This window comes from Acanthochromis polyacanthus, chromosome 18 (genome assembly GCF_021347895.1).
Source record: "Acanthochromis polyacanthus isolate Apoly-LR-REF ecotype Palm Island chromosome 18, KAUST_Apoly_ChrSc, whole genome shotgun sequence".
Taxonomy (NCBI): domain Eukaryota; kingdom Metazoa; phylum Chordata; class Actinopteri; family Pomacentridae; genus Acanthochromis; species Acanthochromis polyacanthus.
Window position 1 is genome coordinate 1,010,247 of NC_067130.1, and position 26,309 is coordinate 1,036,555.

The 26,309-nt window shown below is 43.8% G+C and overlaps 2 protein-coding genes and 1 long non-coding RNA gene across 5 annotated transcripts in view; 1 reads left to right on the forward strand and 2 right to left on the reverse strand.

Annotated features, from left to right (window-relative positions):
* The window catches only part of cntfr (ciliary neurotrophic factor receptor), a 278,017-nt gene that overhangs the window by 132,413 nt on the left and 119,295 nt on the right, over positions 1 to 26,309 (reverse strand). The window lies entirely within an intron of this gene.
* LOC127530811 (uncharacterized) overlaps positions 1 to 26,309 on the forward strand; it is a 232,295-nt gene that overhangs the window by 1,400 nt on the left and 204,586 nt on the right. The window lies entirely within an intron of this gene.
* On the reverse strand, positions 20,957 to 21,935 carry LOC127530810 (uncharacterized). 2 transcript variants are annotated; one of them, XM_051938348.1, is made up of 2 exons: positions 21,725 to 21,935; positions 20,957 to 21,389 (listed from the first exon to the last, which is right to left on the reverse strand). In XM_051938348.1, the coding sequence occupies exons 1-2, from the start codon at positions 21,925 to 21,927 to the stop codon at positions 21,071 to 21,073; spliced, it is 522 nt and encodes a 173-aa protein (XP_051794308.1). In that variant the 5' UTR covers positions 21,928 to 21,935; the 3' UTR covers positions 20,957 to 21,070. The 2 variants fall into 2 exon arrangements, with proteins under 2 accessions (XP_051794308.1, XP_051794307.1); XM_051938347.1 differs by having other exon boundaries at positions 21,599 to 21,935.

Consider the following 26,309-nt stretch of genomic DNA (forward strand, 5'->3'; position numbering starts at 1 on the left):
TTTGTCATTTTGCATCATGTTTTTGTCATTTTGCGTCTCATTTGTGTTATTTTTTGTCTCGTTTGTTTCATTTTGTGCCTCATTTTGTCATTATTATTGAATCTTATGTGTCCCCTTTGTGTTGTTTCCTGCTTTGTTTTTGTCGTGTTGTGGCTCATTTTCCTTTGTACCTGATTTTTACTATCAAATTGTTCACAAAGTCAGATTTTAACTGTATTTTGGAAGAAAAAAAGCAGATGACTTTTATAATTTGGCCGTATTTTGAGTCATTTATTCCACTGAGGAATGAGCTGGTTGATAGCGTGTTCACATCTCCGTGTGGTCTGTATGTTGAGAACACAAACATGCAACAGACACAACAGCATCCTCCCTTGTGTCTTTAAAGAGTGTGCGACCACATGCATGGACAGTAACACACAAAGAACACACTCATGTTCTCAGAAAATGCAATTACCTCAGTTTAAAAATAAACTGTGCAGCACAGTCAGAAGCAGACAGTCGATAAGAAGTGGAAAGAAGCGGCCTGAGTAGACGCAGCCACAATCAATAGACTTCTACCGTAATGACCCAAAAGTCAGCTGTTCCTGAGAGAAAGACTCTTTCTGTATTCCTTTCTGTCTCTCTGGGTTAGATAGCTTTATACTGAATCTGTTAAAACTGAACCATTAGGAACAGGGTAGCAGCATCGGTGTCATTATTACCATCATCATCATAATTACTGGATCAGAAAGAGAAAAATAAAAGATGCACACATGTTAAAGGATCTGTTCCTCACATTAACCTCCATTTGTTTCCTCAGCGATAACTCAGACAGGTCAGCCTTTTCTGCCGCAGACTGTGAAACCACAGAAATGTCAGAGCTGTAACAACAGGACGACCAAATGGGGGAAATTAAGAGGCTTTGTTGGTGTTTAGGAGGAATGTCAAAACACATGTTATGGATGAGTGTGTGCAGTCAGGAAGGAAGGAAGAGAGAAAGAAAGGAGATTTAGTGAGTTAGCAAAGATGAAAGACAGCATTTTTCAATACATACGCCTTTCTATATCGATGCATGCGTGTCGGATGATGTGTTTTTTCCGTGTACTCCTGGAACACGCAACGAGAAAATCCAACATGTTGGCAGAACGTCCAGAAACACCAGCATGCTCACTGTTTGCACGCAGACGTGTAACAACATATACAGTATGTGTGAATGCCTGCACAAATAAAAAGCATATGCACACACACACACACACACACGCACACACAAACACACACACGTGTAGTTCCAGCCCCTGTGCTCCAGCAGTAAGCCTGTCTGAAGTCCTGCTATAATGACATCCAGGTATGTTTGCTCTTCATTTTACACGGCTCATCGCAGCTCCAAACAGAGCATCAGCTCAGGGGAGGGCTGGGAAGTCTGTGTGTGTGTGTCTGTGTGTGTGTGTGTACGCTCTAAAAATGTGCGTTTGTGTATCTACACACACAGCGTCCTTGTGCACATCTGGATGGCAGTGTGTGTTTGTGCAGCGCTTCTGTCCATGTGTACACCGACTACACAACGGGGGTTTTTTCTACCGGTGTGCACGAACTCATGGAATCAAATGCAACCACACATGCACATGCACACACACACACACACACACACAACTTTCTCTCCAGCTTGTTGACATTCCAGTAGCTCGGCCTCTTTGTCTGCTCCAAACTCTCCTCTCATTCAAAACAGACCTCCTCTCTCTTTCTCTCGTGCTCATAAACACATGCACACACACACACACACACACACACACACACACACACACACACACACACACACACACACACACACACACACACACACACACACACACACACACACACACACACACACACACACACACACACACACACACACACACACACACACTAATCTGCATGTTATTCTACCTTCTTATGATCTGATTTCTCCATCAGCACAGTGACGTTCACCGTGCTGTTTGTTGTAAATGAGGCAGGTGCAACAGGTTGAACGCTGCAGATTTATGACAAATAAACATAAAACATACATCTGCATATGCAATAACCGTGTTCGGTTACTGTCAGAGGAGACAGGTTATGCTAAATATGCAGAGCAGCACATAAAGAGTGATGCATGTCTGTGAAATACAGGAAAACTGTGAAGCAGTTTAGGAGAAAACCTCCAGACCTGCAGCTCAGAAAACATGCAAACGTGCAGTTATTTGTCCACAGTGGCACCTCTAATTACATTCTTATCTATTTTATTTATTTGTAATAAAGTGTAGTCATTCTGTGTTTGTCATCTGTCAGGCTCTTATTTTGAAATTATTTAGAATTTGACTAACACTAAGGTGATCTCTGCGTGTGCACTTTCTTTTCTGTTTTTTTTTTACATGTCTATTTCAGGTGTTCTCCACCTGTTGAAAGGCCTCTGCTCCACTGTACCTGGATGTGGAGGACATGAGCGTACATGTGTTCTCCCCGCAGTGGGAGACAGCAGCATTCATGTGTGGGATGCGTGTTGATGGAGCAGGTATTCAGCCCGTCCATTCCTTCTGAACACACACGCACCCGCATGTTTTAGCTTCCCGCCGCAGACAGGAGGACTTCTGACTGAGAAATAATGAGCTCTGACTCTGAATAATGAGGTTTGTTCTCCAAAAAAAGAAGAAAAAATCCACCTTTTCAAAATACATTAACATCACAAGCTGCAATTTTGGAGTCATAACATGCTTTTCTTCTCAGTGTGAAGTTCACCGCCGTACCGGAATATTAACTAAACTCAGTAAATGAATGAAAGTTTTTACATTTTAAACAGACTTCAACCACTCAAGATTAAACTCCTTCATCTTTAAAAATGCTGCTTCTAGACGCATGAGCTTTAAAACAGGAAATAATATGACACACACGTGTGGAATAGAACATATCTGGAAGAATGTTTGGTCATTTTAACCCACAGTGACTAAATCAGAGGCGTCCAACTCATCTTAGTTCAGGTTCCACATTCAGTCCAGTCTGATCTCCAGTGTTAGGAACCAGTAAAACCAGTAAAACCAGTAAAACCAGAAAAACCAGTAAAACCACAGCAGAATAATCTAGAAATAGCCACAACTCCATATTTTCCCTTAATTTTAGTGCAAAAAGGAACATTTTACTAAACATTATGAACAACCTGAAATTTCTGAAGAAAAATAAGTTCAGTTTCATCCACATCCATCCTCAGTTTATCATTTCCACATCACAACTTCCAGATCACAGAGTGTCTACAAAGGAACACAACATTTAGTCACCTGGAACTAAACCATGGAGGATTTACTTTATGATCAAAAAAATACAAAAACAACTAAAACAAGATAAAATGTTACAAAAACGAGACAAAATGACAAAACAGACACAAAACGACAAAAGCTAGAAACAAAATGAGACAACACAAAACTGAATTAAAGAATAGACAAAAAATTAAAGAGTTAGAAAAACAACAAAAAATAGACAAGCAACACAAAAAACAAAAAGAGACACAAAATAACAAAAGAACAAAGAACAATCTGGTGTTTTACTTTCTGATCCAAACAACTTGTCATGGTCTAGAAATGATTTTAAATTTATAGTTTTACTAATTTACAATCTGCAGTTAATGTCTTCTCTGTAATTTTTACACTTTGAGGACCGGATTGGACCCTCTGGAGGACCACTTTTGGACCACGGGCCTCATGTTGGACACCCCTGAGCTAAATAATGATTGCTGTACTTGTATGAATTTGATATTTAAAGCTCCTATAAAAACAGAAGCTGCTGCTGTTTGCACTAATCGGTTCCACTCTGTAGAAACAAAAGCTGTCACCTGTTGTGTAAACTCTGACAGCTAAGTGGAGCATTTAGCACCAGGATGAGTCAGAGAACCACTAAAAAAACCTACATCTGAGCTTCTAAATGTCAGAAGTATCAGAAAGCGACTGCTGCTGTCAGCCATCACGTATCTCTTTGTTCTCTTATTGTATTTGGGGCAGATGGGCGAGTGTGTAAAAGTCAGGGATTAAACCTGGAACCTTTTCTCCTGCAGGACCTCGTGACCTCCTCAGAGAAACAAATCTAACGTCTGAGAGGGAGGAAGGAAGGACGGAGGAAGTGGCAAAGGTGGAAGATGTGCTGCATGTCGATATGTGGGCAGAGGGGGAGAGTTTTACGGCTACATTTGCATGAAAAAGGCTGAAATCGGTGCCCTTTCATACCACAGTCATGATCCTGTCAGCTGGTGTCAGAATCAAAAGAATATCTCCATTGAAGAGCAGATTGGACTGCATGAAATTTAAAACACCATGCATAAGGAGACGCACGTTGATGACATATTTAGTCTGCAAAGAACCACCTTTAATCAGCATTTTTTCTCTTTTTGTTGCGTGTATTCCAGGAGTTCAGAACAATGTTCTGAAAGTTTTGTTCTTTTTTATTTTTAGCACAAGTTGCCACATTTTCACAGTTTTTAAAACATTTTGCCTCTCACATGCTAAGTCTCTCAGTAAACAAACAGACAACAAACGGTGGCTAATCAGAGAGCAGAGCAGACAAACAGCATCAAGCAGTGAGAAGACTGACAAAAAAAACCAAACAATTAATATGAAAGAATTAAGATGGAGCCACTTCAGTGGAACTACTCTGTCCTCTGCGTGTCCGTGCTCCCACTAAGCTCCGACTGATAAAGAAAATATGATCTGCGTGTCTCTGATGTGCACACAATATAATTACAGTGATGCCAGCACTAATCCGGTACGTGCACTTAAAACTGAGCTTCACGATGACGCACGTTACGGTTTAGGACTCTGAATATGAAGTACCACAGAGCTGACATGTCATCTGCCAACATATACTTATACATTTATACATATTTTAATAGAAGATAAATCTGTCACATGTTTTGTCAAGCAGAGCTGCTCTGACTGTTGTTTCCATTGCGTCTGCAGCACATGTAGCAGAGTATGGATCACAGCTGAGCAGATGGAGGAGTACAGCGGTGTCTTCATGCTAAGTTAGTTTGTGAAATATTGGAAAGTGAGTAAACCATGACCAACAGTCTGTTCAATGCACATCGGCAAACATAGGAAGTCCTCAGTTTACGGCGTCCTCGACTTACAGCGTTTCATCGTTACATCAGAACTGGTTACATGGAACTAGTTGATGAGTGGAGTGGATGAATATGTCGTCACGCGGCGCTATCAGACGGCTTTGTTTCCATTCTCTGGTTGTACTCCACCTTGGATTGTGCTACATTCACTAACTTTTTGCCCAGAATAACTCCAAAAAGCCCATAACTTAGCTCCAGAACAACTAGAAAAACCCCATAACTTAGCTCCAGAAGAACTAGAAAAACCCCATAACTTCGCTCCAGAACAACTAGAAAAACACCATAACTTATTTCCTGAATGAGTAGAAAAACCCCATAACTTAGCTCCAGAAGAACTAGAAAAACCTCATAACTTAGCTCCAGAACAACTAGAAAAACACCATAACTTATTTCCTGAATAAGTAGAAAAACCCCATAACTGAGCTCCAGAATAACTAGAAAAACCCCATAACTTAGCTCCAGAACAACTAGAAAAACACCATAACTTATTTCCTGAATAAGTAGAAAAACCCCATAACTTAGCTCCAGAAGAACTAGAAAAACCTCATAACTTAGCTCCAGAATAACTAGAAAAACCCCATAACTTAGCTCCAGAATAACTAGAAAAACCCCATAACTGAGCTCCAGAAGAACTAGAAAAACCCCATAACTGAGCTCCAGAAGAACTAGAAAAACCTCATAACTGAGCTCCAGAAGAACTAGAAAAACCCCATAACTTAGCTCCAGAAGAACTAGAAAAACTCCATAACTGAGCTCCAGAAGAACTAGAAAAACCCCATAACTGAGCTCCAGAAAAACTAGAAAAACCTCATAACTTAGCTCCAGAAGAACTAGAAAAACCCATAACTTAGCTCCAGAACAACTAGAAAAACACCATAACTTAGTTCCAGAATAAGTAGAAAAACCCCATAACTGAGCTCCAGAATAAGTAGAAAAACCCCACAACTTAGCTCCAGAAAAACTAGAACTGAACAATAAACATTGAAACCTCAACATCAACAACATCAGTCTGTTACAATATTCTGTTATCTTCTAGTAAAATGATTCATACATGCATGAAAGTCGTTGGTATTCATGACTTTATGAAGAACTGATCATAACGTGATGCACGGAACAGATTTGTTTATGTTTTCACCAGAGTTCCAACTTATGGTGAAAACCAACTTAAACCTGCAGAACAGAACTCTAACGTAAGTCGGTACAAGATTTAAGGTTGTATTTTACTCTTAATCGATCTCGACCCCAAAATTCTACCATCATTCAGGCGTTGGGTACTGCTGTTCGTACTGTTTTAGACACAGGGATGTGGTGGATTATCCTAAAAACCCGACACAACCTCACATTGATAACCAAGACTGTGGATTTCAACTTTAACTGCAGCTACCACCAAATGGCACCTTTACACCATGCAGACAGCATTCAGACGAGGAGCTTTTTCAGGCTTTATATCCCAATTTTACAATATTTCAACTCAAATATGATAAACATAAGAAAGTTCTACTCACTACAGTGTTCTGTGTGTGGCTTTGCTTTGGTGTTAGCTGCTGGGACACATGTTCTTAGAGTTTGTTCTTTCATTAGTTTAGGATTAGAGGTAACCTTTCAGAAAGGCGACAGAGGAGCAGGAGTCAGACGACGACAGACACTGAGAAACACCGAAACAAAGACACGAGTAGGATTAGAAAACCACCTCTGAAAAGTAAAGGATGGATGGAGCATGTGTGTTCAGACACACTGAGTATATAAACATAGAGAATGTAAAAGATACGGAGCAGTGGTTGGAGTGAGTGTGAATAATGTGGTTAACTGTTAATCTGAAGGACCAGGATTGGGTTGGACACCCCTGTTTTATAGTATCTGAGTGACAACATACAGCTTTAAGAACCAGAAGAAACACAGTTTTCAAGTTTAGCCAAGGTTTGAAACTTGACAGTCGTTGGATTCGTCGGTTTCTCTCTGATCTGATATCTGAAGGTGTCGACCTGAAAAGACCTGAGACGACCTGAAATGACCTGAGACGACCTGAAATGACCTGAAATGACCTGAGACGACCTGAAATGACCTGAGACGACCTGAAATGACCTGAGATGACTTTACACAACGTGAGTCAAATTAAATCAAACTGAACTGACAGCTTTCGATACTTTATATTCTCTGTTTTATATTAGACTATCCAGAAGTATAAGATGGTTATTTTAGAAATCAGATACACCAGAAAAGGAAAAAAAACTCCTAATGCTGCCAACTTCTCCTACTGGGCTCTGCAATGGAGAGATAATGTGGCCGATGCTCCACAGGGGAGTGAAGATTGGAGGAGATGGAGAGATAATAAGATTGTCTTTTCTTTCTCTTTGTACCCCACAGTTGTTCTGCCTCTTCTGTTTATTTATTTACCTCCATTTGCTAATTATGATCATCATCAGCATGTTCAGGGTTTTGCTGGTCAGCTCTTTCTGCTCCTGACTCTTCATCTGGATGTGATTCCAGTTCACTGGAGTCTAAATGAGACATCCCATCATGACACCAAGCTACAGCAGGACATTACGCTGCATAATGTCCTGCTGGATTATGCAGCGCTGCGTCCCACGGCAGCAGCGCATGGATGCATGTCTGACAGTGACGGAGCAGGCTGAGCTTCAGGGCAGCTGGTTATTGTCCAGAGCCGGCCTGTTTTCTATTAATAAGAAGACATCTCCTGAACCATTGGCCCACCACCACCACCACCAGCAGCAGCAGCACTTCAACAGAAACACCCGCTGGACACTCACCATCAGCTCCCATTCTTCACAATCCTGTTATGTGTTTGAAGCACTAAACCACTTCTGATGATTTTTTCATCCATCAGCGCAGACGAGTCCTCTGCTGCAGATGACGAATTGTTTCATCCTTTTTTTAAAAACAATTTGGAGCATTTCTGCTTTTCTTTTTATCACAAAACAAACACAAATCCAAACTTTTGAAAAGCTGCCAGCGGTTATAAACAAACAAAAAATGAATAACTTCCCAGCGTAGGAGTCGGTCTGTACCTAAAATAATACGCTGCCATTTTACCAAGTCATCCCTAACAGCGACGAATAGAGTGTGGCTCTCATCTCACACTGTAAAAAATGTTGGTACATTTTACAGTGAAAAACTGTCAAACCATGACGGTAGTTTGATGCCGTTTATAAAGGCCTGAATCACCACAAATAATCAGGAGAAAAGTGTGTTTTTTAGAGTTTTTTTCTCTTGAAACAATATTTTTCCCGACTCCTGCACAGTTTTAAATGGAAAAATGTCCTAATATGTAGAACAATACTGTAATTTTTGAATTTAATTCTCTAAAAGAATCCATTATTTCCCAGTTAAATGCACATATTGCTGCAATATTTACACAAGTAACATTTCTGCATTTATTACATATAAAAAGTACAGTATATCTGTCAAACTGATGTAGTTTTGTCTTAATAACAGATATATGCTTTAACATTTATGAAGGCAATTATTGCTAAAAAAATACACAATGTTAATGTTAAATACAGTTAATAATGGAAAAATGCTGTAATATTTAAAATAAGTGAATAAGATAACTATTTTTATAGTATTTTCATGTGAATTTTCAAATTTTAAAGGTTAAAACTTTTTATTTCACAGTAAAATATGGAATAAAGCACATTTTTTACCCCTATAATCAACAATATAACCGGACCCAGTGCTCCAGCTCGTACAGACTAATTCTCAGACAGAATGGATCCAGGCGGCGTTACGTGCATGCATACGTTCTCCTGTGTGACCAAAGAGTTTCTGCTGAAATCCTTTAAGCCTCTACGGACTTTCAATATCTGCGAGCTATAGTCAATGTTTTGTCAGTATGACAGACAAGAAAGCTATTGGAATTTGAATTTGAAAGGAGTGGAGGGAGGCTATTGTCCCCAGACAATACGACTTCAGGGTTTGGGGGAGCGAATGGTTTTCCCTACGAATCATTCCGCCACAGGAAATCACACTTCAGCCCAGAGAGATAGGACCGTCCTTCCACAATGTCACGGGCAATAAATACAAACACACACACACACACACACACACACACACACACACACACAGTTTTTCTCTCCTTGCCTCTCTTTTGTTGCCTCTCCTCAACAAGGACAAACCGTTCTTTCAGAAATGCACTGTTTTGTCCGTGTTGTTTTTTTCATTTTTATCTTTTCTACAGTTCAATCGACGCTGCTTTCTCTCTTTCCTACACAGGTATTGGCTCACAGGGCTGTCTTATATCTAGATGTTCTCTTTTCAGAAAACTTTTCTAAAGACGTACAAAGTGACACAGATGCAATTCAAGTCGATTCAACTTTACTCATACTTCTATCGGTGCGCTTTACAGAGCGAGGTTAAGACTTTAGAATATTATAAAGAACAACCCAATAATTCCCTTAGAAACGAGCACTTTAGCACGGTGTGGGTGGAAGAAGTCCTTTAACAGTCAGAAACATTGTCTGCAGCACACAAGCTTTATCATCCCAGACAGCACAAGAACAAGAATATTTTCCAGAGAGAAAGAAGCAATCAGAGACAGGATCGTCTTCAGGTGCTTCCATGATTGATCTAGTTCACCGTCTTTCCTAAAGTCACGAGCCCTTCTTAGAAAAGACAGGACTTGTGATAAACTGTCTGGCTGGTGCTGAAAGTAAATCCTAAACTGCTGTCTGAAGCATTTAAAAATTGTGTAAGGGCTCCATACTGAAGGACTTTGGGGAAATTTCCTCCCTCTTTTGTAAAACTGCAAATGAGTTCTGGTTGCTCTGTTTTTATTATCCCCATCGGTACAAACCCAAGCTGCACATCATCACTTTGTCCTGCAAGTCCAATTTATTTCTGCCCTTGACGTGTTTTTGACAAGTATGGTTTGGGCTTAAATGTCTAAATTGCAGATATTCTGTTCTTATTAAATGCTATGCACCGGTTCCTTCCACATTACTGCTGCTTTGCATTTCATTGTTTGCTCTTCTTTGTTCTGTTTTCATTCCACTCTCACTTGCATCAGTGAACTCAGAAAGTTCTTTTTTTCTGTTGCTTCTCTGCGGACTGGAGTCAAAAAGAATGACTTAAGTTGAGAGGAATGACAATAAAGTTGAGCTGAATTAAATTAAGCTGAAGTTCAATGCGATAAATTGCAATCTACCCCCCTGCCACTCTCCTACTTCCCCCTCCAATGCATCACAGTGAAGGTCTTTCTGCTCACAATAGATCAAATTAAATGTGTATATTTAGAAGTGTTGCACCATTGAGGGTCTGAGACCCCTTTTAAGCCTCCAGTGATTCAGTTCCAATGTCTTGGAACTAAGTTTTATTGCGAAACAACATTAGCCAAAACTCTGCTCATACTGGCTGGAATTACATTAGATTCCTGGCAGCATTAACTTATTGAACAGTCTATCAGGAGGAGCTGGGAGCTGGTGGGGCTCACTGATTTTAATGGCACAGGAAAACACAACTTGAGATTTAATGGGTTGGAATCAACAAAATGGCTCTGGAAACAGAAAATCCATCCTGTAAATGGTCACTCAGTTCAATAGAAGGGACATTCTGTTCATCTACGAATGAAATGCCTTTTTTAATTACCAAAATAAATTGATTTCATTCAAATTACAGCTGGGTCTCTTTTGTTTCCAATCTCTCTCTGCCAAAGTGGATTTTGTTTTCTAACGTCATCAGAAGAAGAAACTCTTGCGGTGTGTTTTGTTCCACATGGAGCTGCAGTCATCTACCAGAGTGCATTAAACCCAGAGTGACTGCTTTAATGCAGCGGCACAGCAAACAGCCGTATATCTCTGTGCTGTTCAGTAAATAAAGACGCCACCTCATATGCAGCAGGGTTTTGTTTTTGCATTTTAAAAAAAACTCGAGCTATCGCATTACACTCAAGATTAACGGCACAGCGCAAAGTGAAAGAGCAACACAATAAATTAAGCATAAATAAAGCATCCAGAAACATATCAGCATGTACATCCAGGAGGCCTTTACCAGTGTGATCTACAGTACTGCCGCTAAAGCGCTTCACTTTCTGTCTGTGAACCGCCACACATCACGGTACCGCTGGAAACACACGCTTCCTACAAAGTAAAAGTTCATAACTAGAAACGTAAAATTCCTAATGCCTCCAGGACATCACGGCTAAACTTTACTTCCTCTTTTATTTCCCTGAACGACTCATTCATTAGCTGCACTACGGGGCGGCAGGAGGTTAATCAGAGCATTAGGAGGCTACAGCATGAAAAGGTCACATGTATGTGCACACGCATGCACTCAGTCATGTTTACTGAATTACATCTACAGCAGAGGTGTCCAACATGAGGCCCGTGGACCAAAAGTGGTCCTCCAGAGGGTCCAACATGAGGCCCGTGGACCAAAAGCGGTCCTCCAGAGGGTCCAACATGAGGCCCGTGGACCAAAAGCGGTCCTCCAGAGGGTCCAACATGAGGCCCGTGGACCAAAAGCGGTCCTCCAGAGGGTCCAACATGAGGCCCGTGGACCAAAAGCGGTCCTCCAGAGGGTCCAACATGAGGCCCGTGGACCAAAAGCGGTCCTCCAGAGGGTCCAACATGAGGCCCGTGGTCCAAAAGCGGTCCTCCAGAGGGTCCAACATGAGGCCCGTGGACCAAAAGCGGTCCTCCAGAGGGTCCAACATGAGGCCCGTGGTCCAAAAGCGGTCCTCCAGAGGGTCCAACATGAGGCCCGTGGACCAAAAGCGGTCCTCCAGAGGGTCCAACATGAGGCCCGTGGTCCAAAAGCGGTCCTCCAGAGGGTCCAACATGAGGCCCGTGGACCAAAAGCGGTCCTCCAGAGGGTCCAACATGAGGCCCGTGGTCCAAAAGCGGTCCTCCAGAGGGTCCAACATGAGGCCCGTGGACCAAAAGCTGTCCTCCAGAGGGTACAATCCGGCCCTCAAAGGGTAAAAATTACAGAGAAGATGTTAACTTTCTCGTTTTTGTCAGTTTGTGTTTTCCTTTATTCGTTGTGTTCTGTCTCACTTGTGTTGTCTATTTTTTTGTCGCTTTGCATCTGTTTTTGTAATTTGTGTTGTGTTTGTTTTTTTGCTTGTGACTTTTTTGTCATTTTGATCATGCAGTAAAATCCTCCATGGTTCAGTTCCAGGTGACTAAATGTTGTGTTCCTTTGTAGACACTCTGTGATCTGGAAGTTGTGATGTGGAAATGATAAACTAGGTTATCATGCTGTGGTTTTACTGGTTCTGTCCACTTCAGATCAAACTGGGCTGAACGTGGAACCTGGACTAAGATGATTTTAGCTCTCCTGATCTATACTTTAACTCTGGCACTTAAAGAAGAAGGAAGAACAGCTGTAAACTGGGTTCTACATGTGCTAACCCACAAACTAACACAAAAACTATGGAGTCGTCTCTGAGGCGCTGATTGAAAAATTCCTGATGGGACAACAAGAAGTTAGCAACTTAATAAGCAGGAAAACGGGCACACAGAACCAGAATATGAGCACTGTAATGCTGCATGTGTGTGTTCATGGGTCCGAATAAAGTCCTCTGTAGCCAGATTTATTGTTCCAGCTCCAAAATGCTAAACGCCGTCTGGCCCTGAAGCCGTCACATCGCTCCGTTCACTATTTATTTGTCATTAAACACTGGCTGCCTGTGACCTGCTGCAAGCCTCATTAATTCAATTCAATTCAATTCAATTCAATTTTATTTATATAGCGTCAATTACAGTCAAATCGTCTCAAGACGCTTTACAGAACCCATATGCCTGACCCCCAGAGCAAGCCCAAAGGCGACAGTGGCAAGGAAAAACACCCTTTTAACAGGGAAGAAACCTCGAGCAGAACCCGGCTCTAATAGGGGGGACCCATCTGCCTGCTGGCCGGGCGGGTTGAGAAGGACAGAAGAGGGCAAGGGGGAGGGATGGGAGAAGAGGGAGGGGTGAGAAAGCAAGGAAAACACAACACACATTTGAATACATGCATGACAGGATATGTGACACAGACAAAGTATAAGCTAACATTGAAAACTGACTCATAGTTTACTCTTATGATGTACGGCTCTGACATTAAACATACTCCTTATATAGCTAGCAGTAAAATTCAAACAGTATGTAAGTTAGCATAACAGTATATTGAAGGCGATGCAGAGTTGACTCGTGGAAAAAGGGAATTGGAAGCAGAGGGCTGGTGGAAGGTCAGTAGCAGCATCCCACAGTGGACATGGTGGAGACTGGACCAGCTGGTGGAACATCGACCGCAGATCTGAAGCATCCAGCTCTGGGACCAGGGACACTCGGAGAAATAGCACAGGGGGAAACAGAGTGAATGTACTGCAATAACGGTATACATATTAAATGTAAAGGTAGATAGAGAAGGGCTCAGTGCGTCAAGAAAAGTCCCCCAGCAGCCTAGGCCTATAGCAGCATGACTAGGGGCAGAACGAAGGGACGTCCAAGAAGGAGTCAGCTGTACAATGAAGACACAAGCCGAACCTCTGTGGGTCACCCAGTCAGCCCCAACTATAAGATTTGTCAAAAAGGAACGCTTTAAGCCTGGTCTTAAAAATAGAGAGGGTGTCTGCCTCCCGAACCCAAACTGGGAGCAGGTTCCACAGGAGAGGCGCCTGATAACTGAAGGCTCTGCCTCCCATTCTACTTTTAGAAATTCTAGGAACAACAAGTAAGCCTGCAGTTTGAGAGCGAAGAGTTCTACTAGGATAATAAGGTACTATCAGATCTTTAAGATATGATGGAGATTGGTTATTAAGAGCTTTATATGTCAGAAGAAGGATTTTAAATTCTATTCTGGATTTAACAGGAAGCCAGTGAAGAGAAGCAAGTATAGGGGAAATATGATCTCTTTTGCTAACTCCTGTCAGTACTCTCGCAGCAGCGTTTTGGATCAACTGTAGATGTTTGAGAGAACTATTTGGACAACCCGATAATAAGGAATTGCAATAGTCAAGCCTGGAAGTAACAAAAGCATGAACTAATTTTTCTGCATCACTCTGAGACAGAATGTTCCTGATTTTTACAATATTATTATTATAATAATAATAATAATATTATAATATTATTATTAGACCACACTTCCACTAATGACTCACATTAGGCAACACACACACACACTCCAGCATATTATTTGGTTCTTTTAATGAATTGCGTGAAGCCAAAGTGAGCGTTTACAGCGGCAGCTCCACCTGAGCCTCACCTCCTTTTTCATCTGTAGAGCACATCTGAAAAAGAACGACGACGGAAGGAGAAAGGAAAAGCCTCTGCACGTTAACTTTCAGGTGGTGAATGTCAAAGATCAGGGCGCTTGTCTTTGTCCGTGGAATGATGGTAATGAAAGGGATTCTGAGAGGTGAGGAGGAAAGAAAGACTGAAGAAGGTAAGAAACGTTCACACGGAGAGATGAAGCAAAGCAGTAGGAAGATGGAGAAAAAGAATCAGATGGGAGTGGAGGTGTCGGGAAAAGCTCCTGCCCTGATCAGGGTTGAGTCTTTTCTATACAAGTCTTGCTCTTTTTCCACAATGATTCTCTAATTGTGGGAATATATTTTACTATAGATCTACAAACACAGCTCTGTCTCCCAAAAATTGCATTTGAAAACACCTAAACTGCATCAGGAGGATGTTTGTGTTTTTATGAGCAATGTGGCTTTATATCGTGGGGGTGTGGTGGATCCACTTGGTAAAGGAGAAGAGACATTCACCAAAGAGGACTTGTGCCTTGAAGAATCTAGTTTTTCCGGTTCCGGGATTTCTGGCGGGTTTTGTTTTAGGTTTTTGCCGGTTAAGGTACACACATGTAGTGGTGTTGAAGGTGTTGTGAAGTGGAGAGAAACCAGTAAAGTTTTCGACTCACCTACATCCCCCGTCTCGTTGTTTCAACTCCACATTGGTGACCCCGACGTGCACGAACAATGTCCGACCACGAAGCCGTCCCTGTAGCTCCAGTCCAGGTAGCTGCCGCCGACGCGGTTAGCGGGAATGCTAACAACGTTTACGCTGCGGCAGTCAAGCTGCCCGACTTTTGGCAACATAACCCACGGCCGTGGTTCCAGCACATCGAAGCCCAATTCCAGCTGCGGGGGATTACGCAGGATGCAACGAAATACTTCCATGTGGTGGCGGCGTTGGATGCTTCCACCACGGCGCACGCCATGATGCTGCTGGAAGCTCCACCAGCAGCCGGCAAGTACGAGGCATTAAAGACATTCCTTCTGGGGCTGTACGAACTATCGGAGTTGGAGAAGGCTGACCGCCTGCTTTCCCTCAACGGCCTCGGTGACGGCAAGCCGTCGGAGTTAATGGAGAAGATGTTGGCTGTGCTAGGATCGGCTGATCCTTCGTTCCTTTTCACGCATATTTTTCTGCGTCAACTCCCGGCGCCTGTTCGTACGGCGTTGGCCAGTTCCCCTCTGTCCTCCGGCAAGAACTACCGTGCTCTGGCGGCAGAAGCGGACAGGGTTTTCCTAGCCAACCGCCAACAGTTCGTCCATGCCGTGCTGCCCCATCAGGACACCCCTATGCCGCTCCCGGAGGGTGGTGCAGACACCGCGGCTGCGGTAACAGCTCGCCGCCACCCCGACGACGGTTTCTGTTATTACCATGCCAGGTTTGGAGCTAAGGCCAAACAATGCCGCAAGCCCTGCAGTTTCAAGGTTCGGGGAAACGCCGGAGCCGGCGCTCGTTAGCGGCTCTGGGCGTCGGCGGTGGTTGCAAGCTGCTGTTTATCACTGACATCCAGCACTTGTCCGGCAAGGACAACTTTGTCGCCGACTGCCTCTCTCGGGCAGTTGTGGGGTCTGTCCACCTGGGGTTGGATTATGCCGCAATGGCGGCGGACCAAGCCGCGGATTCCGCGGTCCAAGCCTACCGTTCGGCCCCTACTGCACTGCAGCTGACCGACGTGGCGTTCGGTGTGGCCAACGCAACCCTCCTCTGCGACACCTCCACCGGTTGTCCGCGCCCTCTGGTACCTGCTGCTTGGCGCCGTCGGGTTTTCGACGCCATCCATGGTCTTTCCCACCCGGGTGTGAAGGCCTCGGCTAAGCTGGTGGGCGGCAAGTTTGTTTGGCCCGGTCTCCGGAAGGACGTTAGAGCTTGGGCTGGCTCGTGTGTGCCGTGCCAGCGGGCCAAAGTGCACCGTCATACCAAAGCCCCTTTGGCGCCTTTCGTGGTGCCTGAGAGGCGGTTCGACCATGTGAATGTGGACCTGGTGGGCCCTCTGCCCCCCTCCCACGGATACACTCACCTGCTCACAATGGTGGATAGGACGACCAGGTGGCCCGAAGCTGTCCCTCTCTCTTCCACCACAGCAGCAGACGTCGCCCGGGCGTTCATCGGGTGCTGGGTGGCCCGGTTTGGGACGCCTGGTGACATCACGAGTGACCGGGGCCCCCAGTTCACGTCAGAGCTCTGGACTGCGGTCGCTGACCACCTGGGGGTGAAGATTCACCGCACTACGGCGTACAATCCGCAGGGCAATGGACTGTGTGAGCGTTTTCATCGCGACATGAAAGCCGCTCTTCGGGCCGGTCTTACAGACGGTAACTGGGTTGACCGCCTTCCGTGGGTCATGCTTGGCCTTCGCTCTGCCCCCAAGGAGGACCTCAAGGCCTCGTCCGCTGAGCTGGTGTACGGTCAGCCCCTACGGGTCCCCGGGGAGTTCCTTCCCGACACCACGGCTCCCTGGTTGGCCGCCTCTCATCGTACTGTGTCCCGGGCCGCTGCCGACGCCTTCGTTCCTGTTCCGACAGCTAGCCACTGTCTTCCACAGTCCTACGTGCCCAAGGACCTGCCGTCCGCGAAGTACGTTTTCATCAGGCACGATGGCCATCGGACTCCGCTGCGGCCCCCTACGACGGGCCCTTCCGCGTCCTGGAGGCGGGTGCTAAGAACTTTGTCGTGGACGTGGGCGGTAGGCCAGAGCGGGTCACTGTAGACCGTCTCAAACCTGCTCACATGGACGTGGAGGAGCCGGTTCAGTTGGCCCTTCCTCCGCGGAGGGGGCGCCCTCCGGTTTCGGACCGGGCCCCGCCGCCAGTCGGGCCTCCGGCCTCCGGTGGCCCCGTTCCGACGCAGCGTAGCCGTTTCGGGCGGCTGGTTCGCCCCCCACGTCGTTGACTGTTTCTTTTGTTTCGGTCCCTGTGGTTAGTAGTTGCACTGTTTTTGATTGTCGGTTTTGGTGAATTCTGGGGGGGCCTGTGTGGTGGATCCACTTGGTAAAGGAGAAGAGACATTCACCAAAGAGGACTTGTGCCTTGAAGAATCTAGTTTTTCCGGTTCCGGGATTTCTGGCGGGTGATGTTTTAGGTTTTTGCCGGTTAAGGTACACACATGTAGTGGTGTTGAAGGTGTTGTGAAGTGGAGAGAAACCAGTAAAGTTTTCGACTCACCTACATCCCCCGTCTCGTTGTTTCAACTCCACAGGGGCTTATTTTACTGTATTTTTATGTCTTACTTTTTCTTTTCCTGTAAAGCACTTTGAGATTTTTATCTGTGAAAGGTGCTATATAAATAAACCTTACTTACCTACCATCACCCTCTGAACACAGAAGATTGAGGAGAACCTTCAAAAATGTCGTATTTTAACCCAAACCGTGACATTTTCACAACCTAACCATTCAGTTTTGGTGCTTAAACTTAACCAAGGCTCTAAAACATGTCTAACGTGTCCATCAAACCCAAACATGTAGTTTGGCGCCAAAGACTAAACCAAAAAACATGATAAAACTAGAAGTAAACAACCAAACTTAGCTCTCAGGATGATGGTTCCACGTGACACAGGAACCTTCAGGAAACATCTTGTTGCCCACTTTTACCCAGAGAGAAGCCTTCCCTGCATCAGTCGAACCTTTTAGCAGGAGAATAAGCTGGTTTCTAAACTAAACTGCATTTCTTTCACAGCTGCAGTGAGAGTGAAGTTTAGCTGCATCAGGTGTGCTTTTAAGGGCGTTAAAAGGAGCAAATTTCACCAAACGAATGACCTTAAATCTTCATTTGAAGAGTCATCAATGAACTCCTTTTTGAGTCATTCTCACAGGTTCACAGGAAATAACATAAAAAGAATGATCCAGACTGACAGTGTCATCATGAAGCTAACTCATGTTCATGCAGTGCATCTTTATCATGCGTCAACAGTCCAGGAGCACGTTAAAGGGCATCTTCTGTTCTAGAAAGGCTCGCAGATCAAAGCGGGCTTCTATCCCAATCCCACACTTATTTCTTGGTTTTGTGAGAGGGATGGAAGGGCCTGAATCTTTAATGTGAGTGTACAACGTTGTTTAACCGCTGCAGCCTGTAGGGAGGAGGCCATCAGAGACGGAGAACCGTGATCAAAGCTTTACTGGGGATCCCTTCTGAAAGATTAATGAGTTAAAAACGAGTTAAAGACAGGACAAACACACACACACACACACACACTCGCTCAAACATCACATGAACGCACAAAAACACTCCGAGTCAGACGGAGAGATTCTGAGATTCCATATCTTTGCTAAAAAACTCCACTGTGATTGGTTGGAAATGGTCCATTACAGACAGATTTTATCAGACAGTCGGGAATCCTGCATCTATAGCGGACCAATCACACAACATTCCCTACTAAACAATAATGGATTCTACGCATATTTGTTTCTCCTATCTCACATTTAAAATCAGGCCTTCTGATGCACATTTAGCAGAGAAAATACGGACTGATTGACAAAGTGGATGATTGTGTTTAGCAGTGGGGCGTCCTGATTTAGCTCCAGTTTCACTTTGAGGCTGATAAAATATTCAAACTGCCTTATTCTAGCTCTGAATTAACATCAATTCCGTGGGTTTCTTGGAAAGATAATTTGTTAGAGAGAGAAACCATGGCTCGGAGTAAAAAAGACTTTTCAGGAAGACCAATAAAGTGGTGAGGTTTTTCTAGGAAACAATCTAAAGCTACATCCAGAAACACCTTCAGATCTTATGCTGCTCATTTCCTTTGTAAGATCAATTCATCTGCAACTCAAGGAAAAATACTGTAAAAAAAAAAAAAAAGAAGCTAAACCTAAATCAGTGTCATAAAATGTTCCAAAGTATTTTAATTTGATAATCAGTTCCACTACTAGATTCAGAAAGGATCAAATTTAGTCAAACTGTGATCCTCATGAGGAGAAATCTACGCAGATCTCCAACAATGCTCAATTTTTCTGCCTTCTGTTTGAGGTAAATGGTTGATTATCTCTCACACACATCTATCCATCTTTACCCTTTTGTTGTCTTCATTTATGGGCACCAAAAAATATTGTTTCCTTGTCTGAAGAAATCCAAAAATTCAGCAAAGAAATTCCCAAATTTCTGAAAATTTGCAAAACCTTCAAGGAGAAAATTTCAATAATTTCTTAAAAGTTTTATTTAAAAAAAAATCCCCCAAAGTTGGCAAGAAAATCCTTGTAAATACTTTTAAAAAATGAGTAAAAATCTTCCCAAAAAATCCTAAAAATATCTAAAGTGATTACACATATATATCAGTAGAACTTCTAATATTTTATTTAAGAACATTCACAAAAAAATCAACCAAAATCCAGAGAAATTCACTGGATTTTGGTTGATTTTTATGTGAATGTTCTTCACATTTTTAACTTTTCCCTTTTTCCCACCAAAAAATGTTCAAAGATTTCACAAAAATGTTTGAAATGTGGACATCAGAAGTTTCACTGTAAAAAATGTTTTCCTCCACATTTTCAAACTTTAAAACGGGTCAATCTGACACCAGCGTTAATGTGAGTTAGTGTGAATGACGACCAGCAGGACTAATCAAAGTGGAGGTCTATGACGTCCACGTGTATGAATAAAGTCAAACTACAATCTATTTTACTTTCTGTATCTGTTCCTTTTTCAATTGCAACCTTTCTTGGCACTGCCTTCATCCTCCTCTCTTAAAATCAAGCCTCTCTCTTATCTATTACTGCTGCAGTGCATTAGCACTCACACAGACATAAACTATTATCCTCCCAGCACTCGCCTGCTAAACATCCACAGCAGTAATCTAGCCAACCAGCCAACAGCAAAATATTAGTGTCAGTCAAGCACTTTATCTGCTGCTTTATATTGCTGGTGTCAGACAGTTGGCCAGCTAGTCGTTGCTTCTTTAATCTGTTCGCCTGCAGCGGAACACAGCAACAACAACGAGAACTCTCAGGTCAACCGGTTGACTAATGTGTTTGTCAGGCGACCATGTAATCATCCAGTCAGCTGTGAGTCAACCAGGCAGAGGATCCAACCAACAGGATGGGTTTACAGAATGGGGTTAGTCTGTCTGCAGCAAATTCAACTCATTTCACAGACTTTTGGATCATTTGGAGCCAAAAGTATTATCTTTATCCAACACATCATGAACAACGTGACATTTCTTAAGAAAAACACGTTAAATTTCAACGTCTAAAACAAAAACCTACAAACACACCAAACATTTAGTCACAGCTATCTGGAACTGAATCTGACTTTGTGATCAAAATGACAAAAGTCTGACAAAAAGAAAAATGACAAAAAGAAACAGCAAAAAGAAGACAAAACACTACAAAAAGAGACACAAAACGACAATCAATCAGACAGACGTCACGAAACAAAACAAAAAAGACAAAATCAGACAAAAAAGTTCCAAAGTGACAAAAAAGAAACAAAACAAGCGAGACAAAAATAAAAAACAAAACAATGAAAACGATGCTCAAAACAACAAATAAAGCGAAACACAAAACGACAAAAATAAGACGAAAACAAAAGTGAGATAAAAAGGAAACACAAAACAACAAAAACATGAGAAACAACAAAAGTCAGACAAAAAAACAACAAAAACAAGACAACATATTACAAAAATGAGAAAACGACAAAAGAACAATCTAGTATTTTACTTTTTGATCCAAACAACTTGTCATGGTCTAGAAATGATTTTAAATTTATAGTTTTACTAATTTACAATCTGCAGTTAATGTCTTCTCTGTAATTTTTACACTTTGAGGGCCGGATTGGACCCTCTGGAGGACCACTTTTGGACCACGGGCCTCATGTTGGACCCTCTGGAGGACCGCTTTTGGACCACGGGCCTCATGTTGGACCCTCTGGAGGACCACTTTTGGACCACGGGCCTCATGTTGGACCCTCTGGAGGACCACTTTAGGACCACGGGCCTCATGTTGGACCCTCTGGAGGACCGCTTTTGGACCACGGGCCTCATGTTGGACCCTCTGGAGGACCGCTTTAGGACCACGGGCCTCATGTTGGACCCTCTGGAGGACCGCTTTTGGACCACGGGCCTCATGTTGGACCTCTGGAGGACCGCTTTAGGACCACGGGCCTCATGTTGGACCCTCTGGAGGACCACTTTTGGACCACGGGCCTCATGTTGGACCCTCTGGAGGACCACTTTAGGACCACGGGCCTCATGTTGGACCCTCTGGAGGACCACTTTTGGACCACGGGCCTCATGTTGGACCCTCTGGAGGACCGCTTTAGGACCACGGGCCTCATGTTGGACCCTCTGGAGGACCGCTTTTGGACCACGGGCCTCATGTTGGACCCTCTGGAGGACCGCTTTTGGACCACGGGCCTCATGTTGGACCCTCTGGAGGACCACTTTTGGACCACGGGCCTCATGTTGGACCCTCTGGAGGACCACTTTTGGACCACGGGCCTCATGTTGGACCCTCTGGAGGACCACTTTTGGACCACGGGCCTCATGTTGGACCCTCTGGAGGACCACTTTTGGACCACGGGCCTCATGTTGGACCCTCTGGAGGACCACTTTTGGACCACGGGCCTCATGTTGGACCCTCTGGAGGACCACTTTAGGACCACGGGCCTCATGTTGGACACCCCTGCTGTCGATATAAATTGTCTAAATGCGATTAATTGTATTTTACTTTGAACATATTATTTTGGGGGCTTTGTGCATCCTCTCTGTTTTCTTTATTTTCTACATTTCAAAGCCATGACTAAATGGGATTAGTTCACTTTGCCTGCCTGCTAGTCAGACTAGAATCCATCTGCCAATCCAGTTTGTCAATCAATGGGTTGAGCTCCGTCTTGAATTTAATAGAAACAGCCGCCCTGATTACACTGAGTGCTACTCAGGATAATGAGCTGCAATCGAGGCTCCCCGCTGACACATACATGGCTGAAACATACAAGAACACGCAGAGAAACACGCACACCGACGGCAGTTTTTGCTGCTTATTTACTTATTTACAGCAGCTGTCTGTTTAGTCTCTGATGACACATCAGAGAGCTGTTAAATTCCATGAATAATTGATTACGTTTAGTTGTCTGGGTTTGTCTTTTTGGAGTTCTAAACGTGCAGAGAGGCACAAATCACAAACAGTAGCACTCTGAACACAATAACTTTCACTTTGTTCAATATGTTTTGCATTCTGCTCGGGGGAACTTTAATCTCTGATCATGTTTGCCTTTAAAGTACTCATTTTTATTCAGTATGCACTGGTTTTTATGACTGCACTCAGATATTCAGCCTCGTGAACAAACACTACCCTTAAACAGTCTGGGGTCACTCAGAAATGTCCTTACTGTTTCAATGAAGGTCACATTAAATGAATGATAAATCCAGTGCAGACATAGTTAATGTGGTAAATGACTATTGTAGCTGTAAACAGCTGATTTTTAATGGAATATGTCCATAGGGGTACAGAGGAACATTTCCAGCAACCATCACTCCTGTGTTCTAATGCTACATTGTGTTAGCTAATGGTGCTGAAAGGCTCATTGATGATTAGAAAACTCTTGTGCAGTTATGTTAGCACATGGATAAAAGTGGGAGTTTTCATGGAAAACATGGAATTATCTGGGTGACCTTAAACTTTAGAACAGTAGTGTATATTTTTAATATATTTTATTATATTTTTACTGTATTTTTGCCATGTTTTATAAGTATTTTACTATATTTTTACTATGTTTTGTGAGAATTTTTACTGTATTTTTACTATATTTGTACTGCATTTCTACTATGTTTTCTGAGAATTTTTACTAGATTTTTACTGTATTTTTCACAATATTTAGTTTCTAGATTTTTATTGTATTTTGCTGGAAACTGTAGTGTATGTGGTTATTTAAAAATGATTATTTTGAGCCATTTCCTCTGCATTACTATAAATGATGTACTTTCTTTGCTGCTCCAAATAACAGAAAATAGGTAATTCTCCAACAAACAGCTTGAAAAAGTGAAGCAAAAACACATGGACAAAAGTACTCAACCTGCACACGGATTTCACACATTTAGATCATAAACTACAGTAACAGATTACTAAATCCTGTTATAATGAACACGTATAGATGAGGTTTAATAAGTGAAAAGATAAATAATTACATGAAGAGACTCTTGGACCAGGAATAGACTTAATTCTGTCCGACATCTTGTTTTTGGAGCGCTCTAATTACATCTATGTCAGCATCTGCACACTCGGCTGTCATGCATGATGGTGGGGAGCAGAGAGGATTTTAAAATATATAACCATAAGGATTAATTTAATTTGAACACTGAACAGGCGTGTGGATAAGTGAGGCTGCACACGCCCAGGCATGTTGCAGAGTCACAGCAGCAAACGCTCAAGAAATAAATAGAGCTCTGACAGCTGGAATAAGACGGAATTAGAACCGGAGTTAACCTTTTACTCTCCTCTTCCTCTCTGCCTTCTTTAGGTTTCAGAGATCCGTCCATCTTCTCCTCCTCGTCTGTCCAAAGATGGAGTGTTTAGGTACGGAAGCTCAGCAGAGAGCAGATATGAAGCAGAACTTAGAGACAGTGGTGTAGCAGCAAATGATGTCATGGTGATAAATCTCCTGGTGGATGGATGGAGGGATAGGAGGAGGAGAAAATGGAGATTGGAATGATGTGAGAGGAGCGAAAACATGGAGGGAGGAGGCAAAGTAAAGAGAGAAACAAGGAAGGATGGAGAAAAACATGTGGACAATGTGGAAAGAGAAGGATGGAGGAAAGAGAAGGATGGAGGGAAGGATTCTGAGTGGAAATGTCCGTCTCTCAATCACGATATGGACTCCCATAAATAACAGCATGATGTCACCACATTCACACTCATTACAAGGTGGAAGCGTAGCATGAAAGCACATTTAGCTGCACTGCTTCTGTTATATAAAAGAGAAGATCCACTCGCACCACATTCTCCTGATCAAATCTTCTTTTATGCTGTTCTACTCCTCTCCTTGTCTCCCCGTTAATGGAACGCATTGTTTTAACTACTTCCTGCTGCATCTCAGGATTAAAACAAGACAGAAAGAAAGAGACGGAGAGAATGATGGAGAAGGACTCGGCCTATAAAAGATGAACAGAGAAGCAGATATTAAAACGTTTTTTCTTCCGTGTCTGTAATCAGGCTTTAGGTTCTTCATGCATGAGAGGATTGACTGTGTGTAGCATCGCTCTGCTAGCTCATTCTGGAGAACATGATGGTGTGGCTGCACCTTACCATCATTCTGCTATGGTGGAGATAAAAAAAACAAACACTTTCTTTGAACTAGTCCCAATGGATGTGGGCCAAGCAGAATATTTAGCACTGATTAGCTGACAGATCAGAACGTCAGTAGCAGGAATCACAAAGAAAAAGAACCATAAAAACGTCTTATGATAAGAAATGTTTAGAGAATCCTGCTGGATCCACTCTGATATGGGGTCTATGAGGACTCTACACAGGACAGGAGGTCAGTGACAGCAACACTGCTTTTTTCTCTGTCACAAGATAACTGATTTTACACAATAAAAATTCTCCTTAGAATAAAGGATTTGCCTGAGGTGAGTGCTCAGCCTACACTGTGGAGCGCTTTGAGTGCCCAGAACAGAGCCATATGAATCTAATCCATTATTATTATTATTACATCTGAACGGTCTAAGAAAGCGACAACGATGAACACTGCCACCATTAGTAGCTCAGTGCTCCATGACCACCTCCATGGACCCTGGAGAAGACCCACAACTCAGGATGGCCAATAAAAAGATAGGTGACCTGATGGAAGATGTTCACCGTCTGTCTGCTGAGCTGAGGGACAAAGACGTCTGCTGACCAGCTTTATGGAGGTGGACCACCATCAGTCCATGAGGACTGCTTCTTTCTCTGCTGCCTTCCAGGACACAGCACCCTGGGATCCTCCTGTCCACGTCCCTCGTCCTGCTCCACACCCAGCTGCCAGCGATCATGGACAGAGGTAGTGATGCGGGGCAGGCAGAAGACCCCAGTCAGAGCCTCTGGAACCGCTTCATGATCCTGTGGCAGACTGAAGAAAAGCCAGCTGGTGGTGAAGGTCTCAGCTCAGCTCCTGTGGTTTTCTTTGCACCAACGGCTTCCTGCTCCAACAGCCAGGCATCCATGGGCCGGGAGGACCCCCTCTGCTGCTGGGCACAGGGACGGTGTACACTCTGTTGGATGCTCATCCTGGAGCTGAGGCTGCTGCCTGCCATAGCGGTGAACACCACCCGGAGCCCACGGAGCTCCTCCTCGCCAGACCAGGCACTACTGGCGGCACAAGGACCACCGGCTCCCCTCCCGCTGAGCGGCCCGCCTCAGCGCTACGGCGGAAGGACAGACGTCCAGCCCCGGCTCCTGCTCTGGTTCCTCTCCCTGCCCGTCTCCTGAAGATGCCAGCGAAGCGTTCCCCAGTTCCAGATGGAGGCGTTGCTGGCTTGCTCCACCGGTCACCTTGTCCTCTGTTCAGGCCCACAACACTCATTGTCGGCAGCAGCACTGTCAGAAACATCCGTTCCTTCAACGCCATGACTCGGTGTTTTCCTGGCGCCACCGTTTCCGTTATCCTGGACAAACTCCCTGAGCTGCTACAGTCCATCCCATCCTCGTGTGATTATTCACGCTGGAAAAAAATGACACGACCCGGCGACAGTCTGAGCTGACTAAAAGGGATTTCATGGACCTCTTCAGCCTTCTGGAAAGCTGTGGTAAGTCGGTCTTCATCAGTGGACTCATACCGGCTCTGTCAGGCGGTGCTGAGCGCTTTTCTAGGCTGCTCAGTTTGAACACCTGGCTCCTGCTCACCTGCACAGCTCACCACCGGAATTTAATTGACAATTATAACCTCTTCTGGAACCTGGTTTAGCACACCGGGCAGCTCGGTTTTAACAGCAAACATTCACCACCTGGTCCAATCAACTCCAGCTGACTGCCTGCCAATAAGCCACGCCCCCTCACCACACACCCCACAGAAACACCAGA

Excerpts from the sequence above, each read along its gene's own strand:
- LOC127530810 (XM_051938347.1), bottom strand. The coding sequence starts at position 21,927 with ATGAGGCCCGTGGTCCTAAAGTGGTCCTCCAGAGGGTCCAACATGAGG. Across the intron at positions 21,390-21,598 it reads CAAAAGCGGTCCTCCAGAGG|GTCCAACATGAGGCCCGTGG; the intron begins GTCCAACATGAG and ends GGTCCTCCAGAG.